General features: G+C 60.4%; 1 protein-coding gene across 1 annotated transcript; it reads right to left on the bottom strand.

The window, feature by feature from the left end:
• Positions 1–1,116: 1,116 nt before the first annotated feature.
• Positions 1,117–23,085, bottom strand: TGFB1 (transforming growth factor beta 1). Its single transcript, XM_082299611.1, has 9 exons — positions 22,163–23,085; positions 20,887–21,159; positions 19,908–20,254; positions 17,833–18,014; positions 17,158–17,275; positions 13,960–14,049; positions 10,533–10,683; positions 7,095–7,248; positions 1,117–1,286 (listed from the first exon to the last, which is right to left on the bottom strand). The coding sequence occupies exons 3-9, from the start codon at positions 20,221–20,223 to the stop codon at positions 1,128–1,130; spliced, it is 1,170 nt and encodes a 389-aa protein (XP_082155737.1). The 5' UTR covers positions 20,224–20,254; positions 20,887–21,159; positions 22,163–23,085; the 3' UTR covers positions 1,117–1,127.
• Between the last annotated feature and the right edge of the window lie 2,041 nt (positions 23,086–25,126).

Here is a 25,126-nt window from a genome sequence, read left to right as displayed (position 1 = left end):
TGGGGGTTTTTTAGGGGGGATTTTGGGTTTTTGAGGAAAGTTTTGGAGTTAGAAATTCAATAACTGATTGGGGAGGGAAATTTGGGGTCGGAGATTTTGGGGGGATTTGGGGGATCTTGGGGGGTTTTTTGGGAGGATTTGGGGATTTCTTGGGAAGACTTTTTGGGTGGAATTTGGGATTTTTTGGGGGGAGATTCTGGGGTTTTTGGGGTGAATTTGGGTTTTTTGGGGCAGGATTTTTGTGTGAATTTGGGTTTTTGGGGGGGGATTTTTGGGTGGATTTGGGGATTTTTCTGGAGGAGTTTTTGGGGGGGGGAGTTTTGGAATTTTTTGGGCAGGGTTTTGGGGGGATTTTGGCTTTTTTGGGTGGATTTTGGGCTTTTTTTTTTTTGAGGGGGATTTTGGGGTGGAACTTGGGGGTTTTGGGGCTGGAATTTGGGGGTGTTTTCGGTGTTTTTTGGTGCTGAGGCCCCAAAAAAATGGAAAAAACCCTAAAATTTAAAGATTTTCATTGCCTGGGTGGGTCTGGGGGGGGATTTGGGGGATTTTTGGGGAGGATTTGGGGGATTTTTGGGGAGGGGGGAGATTTTGAGCTTTGGAGGGGGAGGATTTTGGGGGGGATTTGGGGGGATTTAGGGTGGATTTAGGGTTAATTTTGAGGGGGGTTTGGGGGGATTGTGGTGTTTTGGAGGGGATTTGGGGGGAGGGTTTGGGGGTTTTGGGGGGATTTTGGTTTTTTTGGGGAGGATTTTGGGGTTTGAAATGAAATAACTTCTGTTGGGTGGAGGATTTGGGGTTTTGGGGATTTTGGGGGGGAATTTGGGGGTTTTGGGGTGGAATTTGGGGTTTTTTGGGGGGGACTTTGGAGGTGGATTTGGGGGGATTTTGGAGGTGGATTTTGGGATGATTTGGGGATTTTTTCGGGGTGGACTCTGGGGTTTTTGGGAGACTTTGGGGAGGCTTGGGGGGGGGGGATTCGCCGGCGCTGAGCTCCACAAAAATGGGACGAAAAATAGAAATTAAATAAACTTTTATTGCCGGTTGTGGGCGGAGGGGGGAGCTTGGGTTCGGGGTGGGGTCGGGGTGGGTTGGGCGGATTTTTGGGGTAGATTGGGGGGGGTTTGGGGTCAGCTGCACTTGCAGGCGCTGACCACCATCCCCGAGAGCTGCTCCACGCGCGCCTTGCGCCCCACGTAGTAAATGATGGGGAGGGGCTCCAGGCTCTGGGGGACGCAGCACGGCGCCGCCGAGCCCCCCGGGTTGTGCAGGTTGTACAGGGCCAGCACCTGGGCGGGAAAAAAGGGCAATTCCTGGCCTTAGGGGTGCCCCAAAAGTACCTAAAATCAGGCAAAAACCAGAGCCGGAGTAACGTTGGAAGGATCCCGAAAATGCCAAAGTAGGGCCCGGAAGAAACCCGAAATGAGCTCGAAATGCACTCGGGTCACAGCACAAAGGAACGGGAAGAACGGCCTCCAAATGGAGTCCCCCCGAAATACAGCTCGAGGTGCACCCCAAAATACACCCCAGAACACAGCCAGGACATGCTGCAAAATGGCCCAAAATGGCTGCGAAGTACCCCAAAAATACACCCCAAAATACAGCCAGGACACGCTGAAAAATACCCCAAAATGGCTGCAAAGTACCCCAAAAATACACCCCAAAATACAGCCAGGACATGCTGCAAAATACCCCAAAATGGCTGCAAAGTACCCCAAAAATACACCCCAAAATACAGCCAGGACATGCTGCAAAATGGCCCAAAATGGCTGCGAAGTACCCCAAAAATACACCCCAAAATACAGCCAGGACACGCTGAAAAATACCCCAAAATGGCTGCAAAGTACCCCAAAAATACACCCCAAAATACAGCCAGGACATGCTGAAAAATACCCCAAAATGGCTGCAAAGTACCCCAAAAATACACCCCAAAATACAGCCAGGACATGCTGAAAAATACCCCAAAATGCCTGAAAAATACCCCAAAAATACACCCAGGACACACTTCAAAATAACCCCAAAATGCCTGAAAAATACCCCCAAAATACACCCCAAAATACACCCAGGACACACCGAAAAATAACCCCAAAATGCCTGCAAAATGCCCCAAAATTACACCGCAAAATGCACCCAGGACACACCGAAAAATGGCCCAAAATGCCTGAAAAATACCCCAAAATACACCGCAAAATACACCCAGGACACACTGAAAAATAACCCCAAAATGGCTGCAAAATGCCCCAAAATACACCGCAAAATACACCCAGGACACACCGAAAAATGGCCCAAAATGCCTGAAAAATACCCCAAAATACACCCAGGACACACCGGAAAATAACCCCAAAATGCCTGAAAAATACCCCAAAATACACCCAAAATACACCCAGGACACACCGAAAAATAACCCCAAAATGCCTGAAAAATGCCCCAAAAATGCACCCCAAAATACACCCAGGACACACCGAAAAATGGCCCAAAATGGCTGAAAAATACCCCAAAATACACCCAGGACACGCTGAAAAATAGCCCAAAATGGCTGCGAAGTACCCCAAAAATACACCCCAAAATACAGCCAGGACACGCTGCAAAATGGCCCAAAATGCCTGAAAAATACCCCAAAATACACCCCAAAATACACCCAGGACACACCGAAAAATGGCCCAAAATGCCTGAAAAATGCCCCAAAATACACCCCAAAATACAGCCAGGACACACCGAAAAATGGCCCAAAATGGCTGAAAAATACCCCAAAAATACACCCCAAAATACACCCAGGACACACTGAAAAATACCCCAAAATGCCTGAAAAATACCCCAAAAATACACCCCAAAATACACCCAGGACACACCGAAAAATAACCCCAAAATGCCTCAAAATACACCCCAAAATGCACCCAGGACACACCGAAAAATGGCCCAAAATGCCTGAAAAATACACCCCAAAATACAGCCCAAAATACACCCCAAAATACACCCAGGACACACCGAAAAATGGCCCAAAATGCCTGCAAAATGCCCCAAAATTACACCCCAAAATACAGCCAGGACACACCGAAAAATGGCCCAAAATGGCTGAAAAATACCCCAAAATACACCCCAAAATACACCCAGGACACACCAAAAAATAACCTCAAAATGCCTGCAAAATGCCCCAAAATACACCCCAAAATGCACCCAGGACACACCGAAAAATGGCCCAAAATGGCTGAAAAATACCCCAAAATACACCCAGGACACGCTGAAAAATAGCCCAAAATGGCTGCGAAGTACCCCAAAATACAGCCAGGACACACCGAAAAATAACCTCAAAATGCCTGCAAAATGCCCCAAAATTACACCCCAAAATGCACCCAGGACACACCGAAAAATGGCCCCAAATGGCTGAAAAATACCCCAAAATACACCCCAAAATACACCCAGGACACACCGAAAAATAACCTCAAAATGCCTGCAAAATGCCCCAAAAATGCACCCCAAAATACACCCCAAAATACACCGCAAAATACACCCAGGACACACCGAAAAATGGCCCAAAATGCCTGCAAAATGCCCCAAAATTACACCGCAAAATGCACCCAGGACACACCGAAAAATGGCCCAAAATGGCTGCGAAGTACCCCAAAAATACACCCCAAAATACAGCCAGGACACACCGAAAAATAACCTCAAAATGCCTGCAAAATGCCCCAAAAATGCACCCCAAAATACACCGCAAAATACACCCAGGACACACCGAAAAATGGCCCAAAATGGCTGAAAAATACCCCAAAATACACCCAGGACACGCTGAAAAATAGCCCAAAATGGCTGCGAAGTACCCCAAAAATACACCCCAAAATACAGCCAGGACATGCTGCAAAATGGCCCAAAATGCCTGAAAAATACCCCAAAATACACCCCAAAATACACCCAGGACACACTGAAAAATAACCCCAAAATGCCTGCAAAATGCCCCAAAATTACACCCCAAAATACACCCCAAAATACACCCCAAAATACACCCAGGACACACCGAAAAATGGCCCAAAATGGCTGAAAAATACGCCCAAAATACAGCCAGGACACGCTGAAAAATAGCCCAAAATGGCTGCGAAGTACCCCAAAAATACACCCCAAAATACAGCCAGGACACACCGAAAAATAACCTCAAAATGCCTGCAAAATGCCCCAAAATTACACCCCAAAATGCACCCAGGACACACTGAAAAATGGCCCAAAATGGCTGAAAAATACACCCCAAAATACAGCCAGGACACACCGAAAAATGGCCCAAAATGGCTGAAAAATACCCCAAAATACACCCCAAAATACACCCAGGACACACCGAAAAATAACCCCAAAATGCCTGCAAAATGCCCCAAAAATGCACCCCAAAATACACCCAAAGGGACCCCGAAACGCTACAAACCAGACCCAAAATAACCCCAAATACACCCAAAATACAGAGCTCACGGGGTGGGTGGGAGCCCCCAAAATAATCCCAAATGCCCTTGGAATAGCCCAAAATGCACCTCAAAATACACCCAAAAAGAACCCAAAATATCTCAAAATACACCCCAAAATAACCCCCAAAAAGCACCCAAAATACAACCAAAATAACCCAAAATACCTCAAAGTACACCCAAAATAGCCCAAAATGCGCCCAAAATAACTCAAAATATTTCAAAATACACCCAAAATAGCTCCAAAATAGCCCAAAAAGCACCCAAAATGCAACCAAAATAACCCCAAAAATCTCAGAATACACCCCAAAATAGCCCAAAATAATCCCAAATACACCCCAAAATATCTCAAAGTACTCCACAAAATACACCCAAAATACCCCCGAAATAACCTGAAATATCTCAAAATAGCCCCAAAATAGCCCCAAATGCACCCAAAATACACCCAAAATAACCACAAAATACACCCAAAATAACCACAAAATACACCCAAAATACACCCGAAATACACCCCAGAATAACCCAAAATATCTCAAAATACACCCGAAATACACCCCAGAATAACCCAAAATATCTCAAAATACACCCAAAATAGCCCCAAGTGAACCCAAAATACACCCGAAATACCCCCCAAATAACTGCAAAATACAACCAAAATACACCCGAAATATATCCTAAAATAACCTGAATGATCTCAAAACACACCCCAAAATACTCCAAAATCCACCCAAAATAACCCAAAATACACCCCAAAATATAGCCCAAAGTACACCCAAAATATCCCAAAATATCTCAAAATACACCCCAAAATAACCCAAAATACTCCAAAATACCCCCCAAATACCTGCAAAGTAACCACAAAATACACCCCAAATAGCCCCAAAATACACCCAAAATAGCCCCAAATGCGTCCAATACACCCAAAAATAACCTGAACGATCTCAAAATACACCCAAAATAACCCAAAATACACCCCAAAATAACCCAAAATAACCCAAAATACAACCAAAATAACCCAAAATACACCCCGAAGTACACCCCAAAATACACCCCAAAATAACCCAAAATAACCCAAAATACAACCAAAATAACCCAAAATACACCCCAAAGTACACCCCAAAATATCTCAAAATACACCCCAAAATAACCCAAAATACTCCAAAATAGCCCAAAATGCACCCAAAATACACCCAAAAATAACCTGAATGATCTCAAAATACGCCCCAAAATTCTCCAAAATAACCACAAAATACTCCAAAATACACCCGAAATACACCCAAAATACAGCCCAAAATATCTCAAAATACACCCCAAATAGCCCAAAATGCACCAAAAACTCAGCCTGAGACCCCTCCCCAAATTCCAGAGACCCCCCTGAGACCCCTCCCCAAATCCCGAACTCACCTGAGACCCCTCCCCAAATCCAGGACCCCCCAGGACCCCCCAAATCCCTGAGACCCCTGAGACCCCTCCCCAAATCCCGAACCCCCCTGAGACCCCTCCCCAAATCCCTGAGACCCCTGAGACCCCTCCCCAAATCCCGAACCCCCCTGAGACCCCTCCCCAAATCCCTGAGACCCCTCCCCACATCCCGAACCCCTCCCGGACCCCTCCCCAAATCCCCCCGGCTGTGCTGGGTGCCCCCTGCCCTGCCCCCCCCGAGGGTCGCAACCCCCCCAGGACCCCCCAAGCCCCCCCAAGCCCCCCCAGGACCCCCCAAATCCCCCCCGGCTGTGCTGGGTGCCCCCTGCCCTGCCCCCCCCGAGGGTCCCAACGCCCCCTGAGACCCCTCCCCAAATCCCAGCTCCCCCTGAGACACCCCTGAGACCCCTCCCCACATCCCAACCCCTCCCCGAGACCCCTCCCCAAATCCAGGACCCCCCAGAACCCCCCCAAATCCCCCCCGGCTGTGCTGGGTGCCCCCTGCCCTGCCCCCCTCGAGGGTCCCAACCCCCCCAGGACCCCCCAAGCCCCCCCAAGCCCCCCCAGGACCCCCCAAATCCCCCCGGCTGTGCTGGGTGCCCCCTGCCCTGAGCCCCCCGAGGGTCGCAGCCCCCCCAGGACCCCCCAAGCCCCCCCAAATCCCCCCGGCTGTGCTGGGTGCCCCCTGCCCTGCCCCCCCCGAGGGTCCCAACGCCCCCAGGACCCCCCAAGCCCCCCCAGGACCCCCCAAATCCCCCCCCGGCTGTGCTGGGTGCCCCCTGCCCTGAGCCCCCCGAGGGTCCCAACGCCCCCAAGGGTCCCTGCCCCCCCCGAGGGTCGCAGCCCCCCCAAGCCCCCCCAAGCCCCCCCAAATCCCCCCGGCTGTGGTGGCTGCCCCCTGCCCTGAGCCCCCAGAGGGTCCCAACCCCCCCAGGACCCCCCAAGCCCCCCCAGGACCCCCCAAATCCCCCCGGCTGTGCTGGGTGCCCCCTGCCCTGAGCCCCCCGAGGGTCCCAACGCCCCCCTGAGACCCCTCCCCAAATCCAGGACCCCCCAGAACCCCCCCAAATCCCCCCGGCTGTGCTGGCTGCCCCCTGCCCTGAGCCCCCCGAGGGTCCCAACGCCCCCAGGACCCCCCAAGCCCCCCCAGGACCCCCCAAATCCCCCCCGGCTGTGCTGGCTGCCCCCTGCCCTGCCCCCCCCGAGGGTCGCAGCCCCCCAAGCCCCCCACACCTTGGTGTAGTGGGTGTCGGCGCTCCAGATGTAGGGGCAGGGCCCCCCGCAGAAGTTGGCCATGTAGCCCCGGGGCTCGTGGATCCACTTCCACTGCAGGTCCCGGCGGAAGTCGATGTACAGGGGCCGCACGCAGCAGCTCTGCTCCTCCGACCTGCGGGGTGCGCGCCGTTTGGGGGGGTCCCTGGGGGTCCTGGGGGTCCCTAACCCTGCCTAGAGGGGGAATGGGGGTCCCCAGCGCTCCTCAGGGGGATTTGGGGGGGTCCTGGGGGTCTCTAACCCTGTCTAGAGGGGGAATGGGGGGTCCCCAGCGCTCCTCAGAGGGATTTGGGGGGGTCCTGGGGGTGCTGGGGGTCTCTAACCCTGTCTAGAGGGGGAATTGGGGTCCCCAGCCCCCCTCAGGGGGATTTGGGGGGGTCTCTGGGGGTCCTGGGGGTCCCTAACCCTGTCTAGAGGGGGAATCGGGGTCCCCAGCGCTCCTCAGGGGGATTTGGGGGGGTCCTGGGGGTCTCTAACCCTGTCTAGAGGGGGAATGGGGGGTCCCCAGCGCTCCTCAGGGGGATTTGGGGGGGTCTCTGGGGGTCCCTAACCCTGTCTAGAGGGGGAATTGGGGTTCCCAGCGCTCCTCAGGGGGATTTGGGGGGGTCCTGGGGGTCCCTAACCCTGTCTAGAGGGGGAATTGGGGTCCCCAGCGCTCCTCAGGGGGATTTGGGGGGGTCCTGGGGGTCCCTAACCCTGTCTAGAGGGGGAATTGGGGTCCCCAGCGCTCCTCAGAGGGATTTGGGGGGGTCCTGGGGGTTCTGGGGGTCCCTAACCCTGTCTAGAGGGGGAATTGGGGGTCCCCAGCGCTCCTCAGAGGGATTTGGGGGGGTCCTGGGGGTGCTGGGGGTCTCTAACCCTGTCTAGAGGGGGAATTGGGGTCCCCAGCCCCCCTCAGGGGGATTTGGGGGGGTCCTGGGGGTGCTGGGGGTCCCTAACCCTGTCTAGAGGGGGAATTGGGGTCCCCAGCGCTCCTCAGGGGGATTTGGGGGGGTCCTGGGGGTCTCTAACCCTGCCTAGAGGGGGAATTGGGGGTCCCCAGCCCCCCTCAGGGGGATTTGGGGGGGTCCTGGGGGTCTCTAACCCTGCCTAGAGGGGGAATTGGGGGTCCCCAGCCCCCCTCAGGGGGATTTGGGGGGCTCCTGGGGGTCCCTAAGGCTGTCTAGAGGGGGAATTGGGGTCCCAGCGCTCCTCAGGGGGATTTGGGGGGGTCTCTAACCCTGTCTAGAGGGGGAATGGGGGGTCCCCAGCGCTCCTCAGGGGGATTTGGGGGGGTCCTGGGGGTCTCTAACCCTGTCTAGAGGGGGAATGGGGGGTCCCCAGCGCTCCTCAGGGGGATTTGGGGGGGTCCTGGGGGTCCCTAACCCTGTCTAGAGGGGGAATTGGGGTCCCCAGCCCCCCCTCAGGGGGATTTGGGGGGGTCTCTGGGGGTCTCTAACCCTGTCTAGAGGGGGAATTGGGGTCCCCAGCCCCCCTCAGGGGGATTTGGGGGGGTCCCTGGGGGTCCTGGGGGTCCCTAACCCTGTCTAGAGGGGGAATGGGGGGTCCCCAGCGCTCCTCAGGGGGATTTGGGGGGGTCCTGGGGGTCTCTAACCCTGTCTAGAGGGGGAATCGGGGTCCCAGCCCCCCTCAGGGGGATCTGGGGGGGTCTCTGGGGGTCCTGGGGGTCCCTAACGCTGCCTACAGGATGAGTCGGGGTCCCCAGCCCTCCCTGGGGGATTTGGGGGGGTCCTGGGGGTCCCCAGCCCTCCCTGGGGGATTTGGGGGGGTCCTGGGGGTCCCCAGCCCTCCTTAGGTGGGGTTTGGGGGTCCCTGGGGGTGCCCAGCCCTCCCTGGGGGAGAAATGAGGGTCCCTGGGGGTCCCCAGCCCCCAGTGTCACCCCAGTGTCCCCAGTGTCACCCCAGTGTCCCCCAGTATCCCCAGTATGCCCAGTGTCCCCAGTGTCCCCAGCCCCCAGTGTCACCCCAGTGTCACCCCAGTGTCCCCCAGTATCCCCAGTGTTCCCAGTGTCCCCAGTGGCACGCACCCCCCGCAGTACTGTCCCCAGTGTCCCCAGTGTTCCCAGTGTTCCCAGTGTTCCCAGTGTTCCCAGTACCACGCACCCCCCGCAGTACTGGCCCCAGTGTTCCCAGTGTTCCCAGTGTTCCCAGTGTTCCCAGTACCACGCACCCCCCGCAGTACTGGCCCCAGTGTTCCCAGTGTTCCCAGTACCACGCACCCCCCGCAGTACTGTCCCCAGTGTTCCCAGTGTTCCCAGTGTTCCCAGTACCACGCACCCCCCGCAGTACTGTCCCCAGTGTTCCCAGTGTTCCCAGTAGCACGCACCCCCCGCAGTACTGTCCCCAGTGTTCCCAGTGTTCCCAGTGTTCCCAGTAGCACGCACCCCCCGCAGTACTGTCCCCAGTGTTCCCAGTGTTCCCAGTACCACGCACCCCCCGCAGTACTGTCCCCAGTGTTCCCAGTGTTCCCAGTGTTCCCAGTACCACGCACCCCCCGCAGTACTGTCCCCAGTGTTCCCAGTGTTCCCAGTAGCACGCACCCCCCGCAGTACTGTCCCAGTGTTCCCAGTGTTCCCAGTACCACGCACCCCCCGCAGTACTGGCCCCAGTGTTCCCAGTGTTCCCAGTAGCACGCACCCCCCGCAGTACTGTCCCCAGTGTTCCCAGTGTTCCCAGTAGCACGCACCCCCCGCAGTACTGGCCCCAGTGTTCCCAGTGTTCCCAGTACCACGCACCCCCCGCAGTACTGTCCCCAGTGTTCCCAGTGTTCCCAGTAGCACGCACCCCCCGCAGTACTGTCCCCAGTGTCCCCAGTGTTCCCAGTGTTCCCAGTAGCACGCACCCCCCGCAGTACTGTCCCCAGTGTCCCCAGTGTTCCCAGTGTTCCCAGTAGCACGCACCCCCCGCAGTACTGTCCCCAGTGTCCCCAGTGTTCCCAGTGTTCCCAGTAGCACGCACCCCCCGCAGTACTGTCCCCAGTGTTCCCAGTGTTCCCAGTAGCACGCACCCCCCGCAGTACTGTCCCCAGTGTTCCCAGTGTTCCCAGTAGCACGCACCCCCCGCAGTACTGTCCCCAGTGTTCCCAGTGTTCCCAGTAGCACGCACCCCCCGCAGTACTGTCCCCAGTGTTCCCAGTGTTCCCAGTAGCACGCACCCCCCGCAGTACTGTCCCCAGTGTTCCCAGTGTTCCCAGTAGCACGCACCCCCCGCAGTACTGTCCCCAGTGTTCCCAGTGTTCCCAGTAGCACGCACCCCCCGCAGTACTGTCCCCAGTGTTCCCAGTGTTCCCAGTAGCACGCACCCCCCGCAGTACTGTCCCCAGTGTTCCCAGTGTTCCCAGTAGCACGCACCCCCCGCAGTACTGTCCCCAGTGTTCCCAGTGTTCCCAGTAGCACGCACCCCCCGCAGTACTGGCCGCCCAGGGCGCGGCGCTGCCGGGGGCTGTGCAGGGCCCGGGCTCGCTCGGGCGGCAGAGCCATGGCCAGCACGTGCGGGACGCGGCGGTGCCGGCGCGCGATGCTCTGCATGTCCCCCCGCTGCTGCTCGAAGCCTGCCGGGGTCAGCACCGGGGTCAGCGCCGGGGTCAGCACCGGGGTCACCCGTGGGGTCACCGCCGGGGTCAGCACCGGGGTCACCCGTGGGGTCAGCACCGGGGTCACCCGTGGGGTCACCCGTGGGGTCAGCACCGGGGTCAGCACCGGGGTCACCCGTGGGGTCACCGCCGGGGTCACCCGTGGGGTCATCATCGGGGACACCGCCGGGGTCAGCACCGGGGTCACCCGTGGGGTCAGCACCGGGGTCACCCGTGGGGTCACCGCCGGGGTCACCACCGGGGTCACCCGTGGGGTCAGCACCGGGGTCACCCGTGGGGTCACCGCCGGGGTCAGCACCGGGGTCACCCGTGGGGTCACCGCCGGGGTCAGCACCGGGGTCACCCGTGGGGTCAGCACCGGGGTCACCCGTGGGGTCACCCGTGGGGTCAGCACCGGGGTCACCCGTGGGGTCAGCACCGGGGTCACCGCCGGGGTCACCCGTGGGGTCAGCACCGGGGTCAGCACCGGGGTCACCCGTGGGGTCAGCACCGGGGTCACCACCAGGGTCACCCGTGGGATCATCATCGGGGACACCACCGGGGTCACCGCCGGGGTCACCCGTGGGGTCACCGCCGGGGTCACCGCCGGGGTCACCCGTGGGGTCAGCACCGGGGTCAGCACCGGGGTCACCGCCGGGGTCACCCGTGGGGTCAGCACCGGGGTCACCGCCGGGGTCACCCGTGGGGTCACCGCCGGGGTCACCGCCGGGGTCACCCGTGGGATCATCATCGGGGACACCACCGGGGTCACCACCGGGGTCACCCGTGGGGTCAGCACCGGGGTCACCCGTGGGGTCACCCGTGGGGTCAGCACCGGGGTCACCCGTGGGGTCACCGCCGGGGTCAGCACCGGGGTCACCCGTGGGGTCACCGCCGGGGTCACCCGTGGGGTCACCCGTGGGGTCAGCACCGGGGTCACCCGTGGGGTCACCGCCGGGGTCAGCACCGGGGTCACCCGTGGGATCATCATCGGGGACACCACCGGGGTCACCACCGGGGTCACCCATGGGGTCATCATCGGGGTCACCACCGGGGTCACCACCGGGGTCACCCGTGGGGTCAGCACCGGGGTCACCGCCGGGGTCACCCGTGGGGTCAGCACCGGGGTCACCCGTGGGGTCACCCGTGTGGTCACCCGTGGGGTCACCGCCGGGGTCAGCACCGGGGTCACCCGTGGGGTCAGCACCGGGGTCAGCACCGGGGTCACCCGTGGGGTCACCGCCGTGGTCAGCACCGGGGTCACCCGTGGGGTCAGCACCGGGGTCACCCGTGGGGTCAGCACCGGGGTCAGCACCGGGGTCACCCGTGGGGTCACCGCCGGGGTCACCGCCGGGGTCACCCGTGGGGTCACCGCCGGGGTCACCGCCGGGGTCACCCGTGGGATCATCATCGGGGACACCACCGGGGTCACCACCGGGGTCACCGCCGGGGTCACCCGTGGGGTCACCGCCGGGGTCAGCACCGGGGTCACCCGTGGGGTCAGCACCGGGGTCACCGCCGGGGTCACCCGTGGGGTCAGCACCGGGGTCAGCACCGGGGTCACCCGTGGGGTCAGCACCGGGGTCACCGCCGGGGTCACCCGTGGGGTCATCATCGGGGACACCGCCACGGGCACCAGTGGGGTCAGCTTTGGGGTCACCACCGGGGTCACCCGTGGGGTCACCACCGGGGTCACCCATGAGGTCATCATCGGGGACACCACCGGGGTCACCACCGGGGTCACCCGTGGGGTCATCATCGGGGACACCACCGGGGTCACCACCGGGGTCATCATCGGGGACACTACCGGGGTCACCAATGGGGTCAGCTTTGGGGTCACCCATGGGGTCATCATCAGGGACACCACCACGGTCACCCGTGGGGTCAGCTTTGGGGTCATCATTGGGGTCATCATTGGGGTCACCATTGGGGTCATCAATGGGGTCATCATTGGGGTCATCACTGGGGTCACCAGTGGGGTCATCATTGGGGTCATCAATGGGGTCACCATTGGGGTCACCCGTGGGGTCATCATTGGAGTCACCATTGGGGTCATCACTGGGGTCATCACTGGGGTCACCAGTGGGGTCATCATTGGGGTCATCACTGGGGTCACCATTGGGGTCATCCCTGCTCCCCTCCCAGGGCCACTGCGGCCCCCCCAAGGACATTGGTCACCTCCGCGCCCCCCCAAATCCCCCAAATTCCACCAGAATCACCCCCAAATCCCCACAAAATTCCCCCAAATCCCTGCAAATCATCCCAAATCTCACCCCAAACCCCACAAAATTCCTTTAAAATCCCCCCCAAATCCATTCCTAACACCTCCAAATCCCCCCAAAATCCCTCAAAACCCCCCAAATGCCCCCAAATTCCCCTCAAAATCCTCCAAATCCCCCCCAAAATCCCTAAAAATCCCCCTAAATCTCCCAAAAAACACCCAAATCCCAAAAATCCCCCTAAAACCCCCAAAAAATCCCAAAAAACCACTCCAAATCCCCCAAATCCACCCAAATTCCACCAGAATCACCCCAAAATCCCCACAAAATTCCCCCCAATCCCTCCAAATTATCCCAAATCTCACCCAAAACTCCCAAGACCCCCCCCATTTCTTTAAACCCCCCCCAAAATCCACTCTGAACACCTCCAAATCCCCCCAAAATCCCTCAAAATCCCCCCAAATGCCCCCAAATTCCCTCAAAATCACCAAAATCGACCCAAAACACAAAAAAATCCCCCAAATCCCCCAAAATACCTCCAAATCACCTAAAATTCCCCGAAATCCCTCTAAAATTCCCAAAGTTTCCCTCAGAATAACCCAAAATTCCCTCAAATCCCCTCAACATTCCCTCAAAATCCCCAAATTCCCCCCAAAATCCCTAAAAATCCCCCTAAAACCCCCCAAATCCCAAAAACCCCCACCCAAACGCCCCAAAATTCCCCCAAATTCCTTCAGAATCACCCCCAATTCCCCACGAAATTCCCCCAAATCCCTCCAAATCCCCCCAAATTGCCCCAAATTCCTTCAAAATCCCCCCAAAATCCATTCCAAACCCCCCAAAATCCCGAAAAACCCCCCCAAATCCCCCAAAAAACCCCACCCAGCCCCCCTCAAAATCCCCCAAAAATCGCTGTAAAATCCCCCCAAAATTCCCCAAAACCCACCAAAAAAATTCTAAAAAAATTTTTTTAATCTCCCCAAATCCCCCAAATGCCCCCAAATGCCCCAAAATGCCCCAAAAGGCCCCGAATTACCTTCGATGCTGATTTTCAGGGTGGGGACGTCGCCGGCGCCGCCGGGCTCGCAGGGACAGTGAACGCTGAGCCGGAACACGCCCAGCGCCTCTGCGGGGTTCGGGAATTTCCGGGAATTTTTGGGGCAATTCGGGAATTTCCGGGAATTTGGGGGAATTTTCGGGAATTTTTGGGAATTTTTAGGAATTTTTGGGGATTTTTGGGGGGATTTTTGGGGGGATTCGGGATGATTTTGAGGGATTTTGGGGGGATTTTATGGTGATTGGAGGGGATTTGGGGGGAGATTTTGAAGGGATTTGGGGGAATTTGGGGCAATTTTGGGGATTTTGAGGGGATTTTGGGGTGATTTTGGGGGATTTGGGGGATTTGGGGGGATTTTAGGGGGGATTTAGGGGGAATTTTGGGAGATTCTGGGAGAATTTGGGGGATTTGGGGGGATTTGGGGGAATTTTGGGGGATTTTAGGGGGGATTAGGGAGAATTCTGGGGGGGGTTGGGGGAATTTTGGGGGAATTTTGGGAGATTTTGGGAGATTCTGGGATAATTTGGGGGGGATTTGGGGAATTTTGGGGATTTGGGGGGATTTGGGGGGATTTTGGGGGAATATTGGGGGATTTTAGGGGGGATTTTGGGGGATTTGGGGGATTCTGGGAGAATTTTGGGGGAATTTTGGGAGATTTTGGGAGATTCTGGGATAATTTGGGGGGATTTGGGGAATTTTGGGGGATTCTGGGAGAATTTTGGGGATTTGATGGAGATTTGAGGGGATTTGGGGGGGATTTGGGGGAATTTTGGGGTGATTTTGCGGGGTTTTGGGGGGCATTTTGTTGTATTTTTGGTGGGGGGAGACATTGGGTGATTTTTGTGGAATTTTTTGGGGATTTCTGGGATGATTTTGAGGGATTTTGGGTGGATTTTATGGTGATTTGAGGGAGATTTGAGGGGATTGTGGGGGGATTTTGGAGGGATTTGGGGGAATTCTTGGGAGATCCTGGGAGAATTTTGGGGATTTTGGGGGGATTTGGGGGAATTTTGGGAGATTTCAGGGAGGATTTGGGGGGATTTAAGGGGGGATTTGGGGGAATTCTGGGGGATTTAAGGGGAGATTTTGGGGGATTTTGAGGGGATTTTAGGGGGATTTTGGGAGATTCTGGGAGAATTTTGGGGATTTCGGGGGGATTTGGGGGAATTTTGGGAGATTTCAGAGAGGATTTGAGGGGATTTGGGGGGATTTTGAGGGGATTTTAGGGGGATTTTGGGAGATTCTGGGAGAATTTTGGGGGGATTTGGGGGAATTTTGGGAGATTCTGGGAGAATTTGGGGGGGATTTGCGGATTTTGGGGGATTTGGGGAGATTTTAAGGATTTGAGGGGGATTTGAGGGGATTGGGGGGGGATTTGGGGGAATTTGGGGGGATTCTGGGAGAATTTTGGGGATTTGAGGGAGATTTGAGGGGATTTTGGGGGGATTTTGGGACATTTTGGGAACCGCGGAGCCATTGCGGGACGGGGTCGGATTTTGGGGGAACTTGGGTGGAATTTTGGGGGATTTGGGGGGATTTTGTGTGAAATTTTTCTGGGATTTTGGGGGGGATATTTTGTGGAATTTTGGTGGGATTTTATGGGGGATTTTTGGGGTAATTTTGTGGGGTTTTAGGGGGGATTTTGTTGTACTTTGGGGGGATTTGGGGTGAATTTTTGGGGGAATTTTGGGGGGACTTTGTGGGATTTTGGGGGGAAATTTTGGGGGGATTCTGTGTGGGATTTTATGGACGATTTTAGGGGTAATTTTGTGGGGTTTTAGGGGATTTTGTTGTATTTTGGTGGGATTTGTGGTGGTTTGTGCAGGGTTTGGGGGATTTTGGGGGATTTTAGGGGGGATTTTTGGGGGATTCAGGGGGGAATTTTGGAGAGATTTGGGGGTAATTTTGTGGGGTTTTAGGGGGGTTTTGTTGTATTTTGGGGGATTTTGTGGGATTTTTTGGGGGATTTTTGTGGGATTTTTGTGGACTTTTGGGGGATTTGGGGGGATTTTTTGTGGAATTTTTCTGGGATTTTATGGGGGATTTTTGGGGTATTTTTGTGGGGTTTTAGGGGGGATTTTTGTGGAATTCTGGGGGGATTTGGGGCAATTTGTGTGGGGATTTTGGGGGGGATTTGGGGTGAATTTTTGGGGGATTTTTGGGGGGACTTTGGGGGGATTTTCAGGGAAGTTTTTGGGGGGATTTTGTGTGGAATTTTTGCGGGGGATTTTTGGGGTAATTTTGTGGGGTCTTCGGGGGTTTTTGTTGTATTTTTGTGGGGGTTTGGGTGGTTTGTGTGGGGATTTTTGGGGGGATTTGGGTGAATTTTTGGGGGATTTTGGGGAGCGCGGGGACGGCGCTGTCGCTGCTGGACGGGGTCGGATTTTGGGGGGATTTGGGGGATTTTGGGGGATTTTGGGGAGCACGGGGACGGCGCTGTCGCTGCTGGACGGGGTTGGATTTTGGGGTGATTTGGGGGATTTTGGGGAGCTCGGGGACGGCGCTGTCGCTGCTGGACGGGGTCGGATTTTGGGGGGATTTGGGGGATTTTGGGGGATTTTGGGGAGCGCGGGGACGGCGCTGTCGCTGCTGGACGGGGTCGGATTTTGGGGGGATTTGGGGGATTTTGGGGGATTTTGGGGAGCGCGGGGACGGCGCTGTCGCTGCTGGACGGGGTTGGATTTTGGGGTGATTTGGGGGATTTTGGGGAGCGCGGGGACGGCGCTGTCGCTGCTGGACGGGGTCAGATTTTGGGGGGATTTGGGGGATTTTGGGGGATTTTGGGGAGCGCGGGGATGGCGCTGTCGCTGCTGGACGGGGTCGGATTTTGGGGGGATTTGGGGGATTTTGGGGGATTTTGGGGGATTTTGGGGAGCTCGGGGACGGCGCTGTCGCTGCTGGATGGGGTCGGATTTTGGGGGATTTTGGGGGATTTTGGGGAGCTCGGGGACGGCGCTGTCGCTGCTGGACGGGGTTGGATTTTGGGGTGATTTGGGGGATTTTGGGGAGCTCGGGGACGGCGCTGTCGCTGCTGGACGGGGTTGGATTTTGGGGTGATTTGGGGGATTTTGGGGAGCTCGGGGACGGCGCTGTCGCTGCTGGATGGGGTTGGATTTTGGGGGGATTTGGGGGATTTTGGGGGATTTTGGGGAGCTCGGGGACGGCGCTGTCGCTCACCGGAGCCGCGCAGCCACTGCTGGACGGAGTCGGTGACATCGAACCAGAGCCACTCGTCCTCGGCGGAGGCGCGGACGGAGCGGCCCTGGAGGTACCGCCACGAGGCGTTGCCGTAGCGCTGGGGGACACCGGGGACATTTGGGGACATTTGGGACATTTGGGGACATTTGGGACATTTGGGGAACATTTGGGGACATTTGGGGACATTTGGGGACATTGGGGACATTGGGGACATTTGGGGACATTTGGGACATTTGGGGAACATTTGGGGACATTTGGGGACATTTGGGGACAGCTCCAGAGCCACCCCCACGGAGGCAGAGGGGACCCGCCCAGCGCGGTCATTCGGGGTCCCCAGATTTTGATGTCACGTGGTCCCCGCTGTCCCCAGTGTCCCCCCAGTATCCCCAGTATCCCCAGTGTCCCCAGTATCCCCAGTATCCCCAGTGTCCCCGTGCCCACCTGGTAGAGCTCGATGCGCTGCTCCATGCCCTCCATGCCCGCTGTCCCCAGTATCCCCAGTATCCCCAGTGTCCCCCCAGTATCCCCAGTATCCCCAGTATCCCCAGTATCCCCAGTATCCCCGGTATCCCCGGTGTCCCCAGTGTCCCCAGTATCCCCGGTATCCCCGGTGTCCCCAGTATCCCCAGTATCCCCAGTATCCCCAGTGCCCACCTGGTAGAGCTCGATGCGCTGCTCGGTGCCCTCGGCGCTGCCCGCGCTGCCCGCGCTGCTCTGCCGCAGCATGCGGAGCTCGGCCCGGCTCAGCACGGCCCCGCCCAGCTCGCGCCGCACCCGGGACGCGTTGAACACGAAGAAAAGGCTCTGCGGGGTCGGGCGCCAGCGCTCCAGCTCACCTGAGGGGACGGCGGCGTCACCGCGGGGCCACCGGGGCCGCCCCGGGGCCACCGGGGCCATCCCGGGGCCGCCGGGGCCATCCCGGGGCCGCCAGGGCCATCCCGGGGCCGCCGGGGCCATCCCGGGGCCGCCAGGGCCATCCCGGGGCCGCCAGGGCCATGCCGGGGCCGCCAGGGCCATCCCGGGGCCGCCAGGGCCATGCCGGGGCCACCGGGGCCACCGGGGCCGCGGAGCGGAGCGACGGCCGGGCTCGCGTTCTTTAACCCTCCACGGTCACTCCGGAGTGAACAGATGACCACGGACTGCCCCTTTCCCACCATGGTCACTCCGGAGTGGACAGATGACCACGGACTGCCCCTTTCCCACCATGGTCACTCCGGAGTGGACAGATGACCACGGACTGTCTTTTACCCCCACCACGGTCACTCCGGAGTGGACAGATGACCACGGACTGACCCTTTCCCACCATGGTCACTCAGGAGTGGACAGATGACCACGGACTGCCCCTTTCCCACCATGGTCACTCGGGAGTGGACAGATGACCACGGACTGCCCCTTTCCCACCATGGTCACTCGGGAGTGGACAGATGACCACGGACTGACCCTTTTTTCCCACCATGGTCACTCGGGAGTGGACAGATGACCACGGACTGCCCCTTTCCCACCATGGTCACTCCAGAGTGGACAGATGGCCACGGACTGCCCCTTTCCCACCATGGTCACTCCGGAGTGGACAGATGACCACGGACTGCCCCTTTCCCACCATGGTCACTCCGGAGTGGACAGATGACCACGGACTGTCTTTTACCCCCACCACGGTCACTCCGGAGTGGACAGATGACCACGGACTGCCCCTTTCCCACCATGGTCACTCGGGAGTGGACAGATGACCACGGACTGCCCCTTTCCCACCGCGCTGCCCACCCCGGGCCGTGCCCCTCCCCCTCCCGCCCCCCCCGTGTCCCCCCCGGCTGTCACAGAGGTCCCTCAGAGCCGGGCGTTACTCAGCAAACCACAGCCCCCGCTGGCCCCCCCGTGTCCGCCTGTCCGTCCCCGTGTCCGCCTGTCCCCCCCCCGTGTCCGCCTGTCCGTCCCCGTGTCCGCCTGTCCGTCCCCGTGTCCGCCTGTCCATCCCCGTGTCCACCTGTCCATCCCCCGTGTCCGCCTGTCCGTCCCCGTGTCCGCCTGTCCCCCCCCCGTGTCCGCCTGTCCGTCCCCGTGTCCGCCTGTCCATCCCCCGTGTCCGCCTGACCCCCATGTCCGTCTGTCCCCCATGTCCCGCTGTCCCTCCCCCGTGTCCGCCTGTCCCCCATCTCCCCCTGTCCCCCACTGTCCCCGCTGTCCCCTCCATGTCCCGCTGTCCCCTCGCTGTCCCCGCTGTCCCCCCGCTGTCCCCCCGTGTCCCGCTGTCCCCCCGCTGTCCCCTCCATGTCCCGCTGTCCCCCCGCTGTCCCCGCTGTCCCCGCTGTCCCCCCGCTGTCCCCGCTGTCCCCTCCATGTCCCGCTGTCCTCGCTGTCCCCTCCATGTCCCGCTGTCCCCCCTGTCCCCCCGCTGTCCCCGCTGTCCCCGCTGTCCCCTCGCTGTCCCCTCCATGTCCCGCTGTCCCCCCGCTGTCCCCGCTGTCCCCTCCATGTCCCGCTGTCCCCGCTGTCCCCCCGCTGTCCCCTCCATGTCCCGCTGTCCCCGCTGTCCCCCCGCTGTCCCCTCCATGTCCCGCTGTCCCCGCTGTCCCCGCTGTCCCCTCCATGTCCCGCTGTCCCCGCTGTCCCCTCGCTATCCCCTCCATGTCCCGCTGTCCCCGCTGTCCCCCCGCTGTCCCCGCTGTCCCCGCTGTCCCCGCTGTCCCCTCCATGTCCCGCTGTCCCCCCGCTGTCCCCGCTGTCCCGCTCACCGTCCGCGGGGCTCTCCATGGGGAAGCGCAGCAGCTCCTTGGCGTAGTACTCCTCGGGGTCGTCGGGCGGCCGGAGCAGCGCCCGCTGCCGCAGCAGCTCCTGGGTGCTGTTGTAGAGCGCCCGCACCTCCTCGGGCAGCGCCCGCGCCGGGGCCGGCTCCGGGTCCGGGGGCGGCGCCGGCAGCCGCAGCTTGCTCAGGATCTGGCCCCGCACGGCCTCGATGCGCTTCAGCCGCGCCGCCTCCAGGTCCAGCGTCCGGCAGGTGGACAGCGCTCGGACAGAGCCCAGCACGGCCAGCAGCAGCGGCAGCAGCATCCCGGCACGGAGCGGCACGGAGCGGGAGGGGCTGGGAGGGATGGAGCGGGATGGAACGGGATGGAACGGGATGGAACGGGACAGCGGGCACCGGCACGGAGCGGGAGGGACTGGGAGGGATGGAATGGGATGGAACGGGCACCGGCACGGAGCGGAAGGGACCGGGAGGGACGGAACGGGACAGCGGGCACCGGCACGGAGCGGGAGGGACCGGGAGGGACGGAACGGGACAGCGGGCACCGGGAGGGACCGGGAGGGATGGAACGGGACAGCGGGCACCGGCACGGAGCGGGAGGGACCGGGAGGGACTGGGAGGGATGGAACGGGACAGCGGGCACCGGGAGGGACCGGGAGGGACTGGGAGGGATGGAACGGGCACCGTCACGGAGCGGCGGGGATGGAACGGGACAGCGGGCACCGGGAGGGACCGGGAGGGATGGAGCTGGACAGCGGGGGAGCCCCCGGGGATGGTTCGGGACAGGGGGGACCGGGAGGGACCGGGAGAGACCCCGGAGAGACCCCTCAGGATGGTCCGGGACAGGGAGAGCCCGGGAGAGAACGGGAGGGACCCCTCGGGAACGGGAGAGACCGGGAGAGACCCCTCGGGATGGAGCTGGACCGGGAGGGACCAGGAGGGACCGGGAGGGACCGGGATAAACTCACCGGGACCGGGAAACACCGAGCGGGACCGGGAGAAATCCCCGGGCTGGGTTAAAGGCACCGGGAGCGGGACGGACCCCTCTGGACCGGGATAAAGGCACCGGGAGCGGGACGGACCCCTCTGGACCGGGATAAAGGCACCGGGAGCGGGACGGACCCCTCTGGACCGGGATAAAGGCACCGGGAGCGGGACGGACCCCTCTGGACCGGGATAAAGGCACCGGGAAGGGTGAAACCCCTCGGGAGCGGGAGAAATTCCCCGGGGTGGGATGGACCCTACAGAAACCGGGATAAACACACAGGAAAGGGTTAAACCCCCCCAGAACCGGGATAAACCCCCCAAAACCGGGATAAACCCCTCTAGAACTGGGATAACCTCCGTAAAACCGGGATAAGTCCCCCAGGAACGGGATAACCCCCCTAGAAACGGGATAAATCCCCTAAAACCGGGATAAACCCCCCTAAAACCGGGATAAATCCCCGAGAAACGGGATAATCCCCCTAGAACCGGGATAACCCCCTAGAACCGGGATAACCTCCCCTAAAACCGGGATAAACTCCCCTGGAACCGGGATAATCCCCCAGAACCTGGACACGCCCCCCTAGAACGGGGATAACTCCCCCCCACCCCCAAACCCAGGATTTAACCCCCTAGAACCGGGATAACCGTCCCAAAACCGGGATAAATCCCCCAGGAACGGGACACGCCCCCCTAGAACCGGGATTAACCCCTAGAACCGGGATAAACTCCCCAAAATCGGGATAAATCCCCCCAAAAGCGGGATAACCCCCTGGAACGGGGATAAAACCCCTAGAACCGGGATAGACCCCCCTGGAACGGGGATAAAACCCCTAGAACCGGGATAACCCCCCTGGAACCGGGATAAAGTCCCCTAGAACCGGGATAAACCCCCCTAGAACCGGGATAAACCCCCTGGAACCGGGATAAACCCCCCTGGAACCGGGATAACCTCCCAGGAAAGGGACACGCCCCCCCGGAAACGGGATAAACTCCTCGGGACCGGGATAAACTCCTCGGGACCGGGACACGCCTCCCAGAAACCGGGATAAATCCCCCCGAAAACCGGGATGAACTCCCCTAAAACCGGGACAAATCCCCTGGAACCGGGATAAATCCCCCAGGAACGGGACACGCCCCCCTAGAACCGCAATAAACTCCCCTAGAACCGGGATTAACCCCTAGAACCGGGATAAACTCCCCCAGAGCCGCGATAAACCCTCCTGGAACCGAGATCCACCCCCCAGAACCGGGACTAACCCGGGACAGCCCGCACGGAGCCGGGGAACCCCCCCCGGATTTCCCCTCCCGGTTGTGCCTTCCTGGCCGGTCCCGCTGTCCCGGGCTGGCCCCGCTGGTCCTGGACTGGTCCCGCTGGTCCTGAACTGGTCCCGCTGGTCCTGGACTGGCCCCGCTGGTCCTGGACTGGTCCCGCTGGTCCCGGGCTGGCCCCGCTGGTCCTGGACTGGCCCCGCTGGTCCTGGACTGGTCCCGCTGGTCCTGGACTAGCCCCGCTGCTCCCGGGCTGGCCCCGCTGCTCCCGGGCTGGCCCCGCTGGTCCTGGACTGGCCCCGCTGGTCCTGGACTGGTCCCGCTGGTCCTGGACTGGCCCCGCTGCTCCCGGGCTGGCCCCGTTGGTCCCGGTCCCGCTGTCCCGGTCCCGTTCCTGGCGCTCCCCGCGTGGTCTCGGTTTGTCCCGGCTCCTTCCTGTTTGTCCCGTTAGTCCCGGGTTAGTCCCGTTAGTCCCGGGTTAGTCCCGTTAGTCCTTCCCGCTTATCCCTGGCCGCTCCCGGTTGTCGCCGCCTTGTCCCGGGTGCTCCCGGGTGTCCCTGGCCGCTCCCGGTCCTTCCCGCCGCTGCTCCCGGCTTGTCCCGGCTGCTCCCGGTCCCTCCTGCTTGTCCCGCTGCTCCCGGGTGGTCCCGCTTTATCCCGGCTGCTCCCGGTCCTTCCTCCTTGTCCCGGTTTATCCCGGGTGGTCCCGGTTTATCCCGGGTGGTCCCGGTTGGTCCCGGTTTATCCCGGGTGGTCCCGGCCGGTCCCGGTTTATCCCGGGTGGTCCCGGTTTATCCCGGTTGGTCCCGGTTTATCCCGGTTGGTCCCGGTTTATCCCGGGTGGTCCCGACCGCCCCCGCTCGGTCCCTTTTGCCCGTTCCGGTCCCGTCCGGTCGCTTTTTGCCCGTTTCTGCCGCTTTTGGCCCCGATTCGCGCCGGGCTCGGGGCGGCCCCACCCAGGAAGCGCCGCCGGGGGGGGGGAGGGGGCCGGGGGGGGGAGGGGAAACTGAGTCACGGGGGGGCCCCACCCAGGGCGGGGGGGGAGGGGAGGCGGGGGGGACCCCCCGGGAGGCGCCGCTTCCGCGTCTGGGACATTTCCGGACCCCCCCGGAGCGGGGGGAGGGGCTCGGGACACCCCAAAGTGGGGGAGGGGCGGCCCCGCCAGCGCCCGGACCCCGCCCCCACCCCCCCCCCCCAAAAAAAAAAAAAAAAAATTGGGGGGAGGGGAGTCCCAGGACACCCCCAAATATGGGGGAGGGGCGGCCCCTGGACCCCCCCTGAGGTGGGGGAGGGGTCCCGGGATCCACCCAAAGTGGGAGGGGGGGGGGAGGGGTCCCAGGAGCCCCCAGCCCGAAAATTGGGGAGGGGGTCCTGGGACCGCCCCCCCCTTCCGGAGTGGGGGAGGGGCAGCCTCACCCCCCCCCTGGATCCCCCCCAAAATTGGGGAGGGGTCTCGGGATCCACCCAAATTGGGGGAGGGGTCTCAGGATCCACCCAAAATTGGGGAGGGGTTTCAGGATCCCCTAAAATTGGGGAGGGGTCTCGGGACAGCCCAAATTGGGGGAGGGGTCTCAGGACCCACCCAAAATTGGGGGAGGGGTCTCAGGACAGCCCAAAGTTGGGGAAGGGTCTCAGGACCCCTCCCAAAATTGCCATCCCCCCCTCCCCCCCCCCCCCAAAAGCCGAAGGGAGCCGCACTCGGTGCCAAAATTTATTGGGGACAAAGGGGGGGGGACAAAAGGGGGGCCCGAAGTCACCGGGACCCCAAAGCTGAGCCCAAACCCGAACCCAAACCCGAGCCCAAACCCTGAGCCCAAAGCTGAGCCCAAAGCTGAGCCCAACCCTGAGCCCAAACCCGAGCCCAAACCCTGAGCCCAACCCTGAGCCCAAACCCTGAGCCCAAACCCGAGCCCAAACCCTGAGCCCAAAGCCGAGCCCAAAGCTGAGCCCAAACCCGAGCCCAAATCCGAGCCATGGCACCCCCTGTCCCCATTCCGGTGCCCCCTGTGTCACACGGCCACCGCAGGGTGCCACAGCAGCGCCCCGAGCTGTCCCCAGTGTCCCCCAGTGCCCCCAGTGCCCCCCAGTGTCACAGTGTCACAGTGCCACCAGTGACCCCAATGCCCCCAGTGTCACAGTGTCACAGTGTCACAGTGCCACCAGTGCCCCCAGTGTCCCCAGTGCCCCCCAGTGTCACAGTGTCACAGTGCCACCAGTGCCCCCAGTGTCCCCAGTGCCCCCCAGTGTCACAGTGTCACAGTGCCACCAGTGCCCCCAGTGTCCCCAGTGCCCCCCAGTGTCACAGTGTCACAGTGCCACCAGTGACCCCAATGCCCCCAGTGTCCCCAGCGCCCCCCAGTGCCCCCAGTGCCCCCGATGTCCCCAGTGTCACAGTGACCCCAGTGCCCCCAGTGCCCCCAGTGTCACAGTGTCCCCAGTGCCCCCAGTGCCCCCCAGTGCCCCCAGTGTCACAGTGTCACAGTGCCACCAGTGCCCCCAGTGTCCCCAGTGCCACCAGTGTCCCCAATGCCCCCAGTGCCCCCAATGCCCCCAATGTCCCCAGTGCCCCCGATGTCCCCAGTGCCCCCCAGTGCCCCCAATGCCCCCGATGTCCCCAGTGCCCCCCAGTGCCCCCAGTGCCCCCCAGTGCCCCCAGTGTCACAGTGTCACAGTGCCACCAGTGCCCCCAGTGTCCCCAGTGCCACCAGTGCCCCCAATGTCCCCAGTGCCCCCAGTGTCCCCAGTGCCACCAGTGTCCCCAATGCCCCCAGTGCCCCCAATGTCCCCAGTGCCCCCAGTGTCCCCAGTGCCACCAGTGTCCCCAATGCCCCCAGTGCCCCCAATGTCCCCAGTGACCCCAGTGTCCCCAGTGTCACAGGGCCACCCCGAAGCGGCCCAGGTGCCGCGGCAGCGCCCCGAGCTGTCCCACCCCGTTGTCCCCAGTGTCCCCAG

This window comes from Coloeus monedula, assembly GCF_965178545.1.
Source record: "Coloeus monedula genome assembly, chromosome: 33".
In the NCBI taxonomy this organism is placed as follows: domain Eukaryota; kingdom Metazoa; phylum Chordata; class Aves; order Passeriformes; family Corvidae; genus Coloeus; species Coloeus monedula.
The sequence above is the reverse complement of the archived record's forward strand: the minus strand, read 5'-3'. Positions and strand labels throughout refer to the sequence as shown.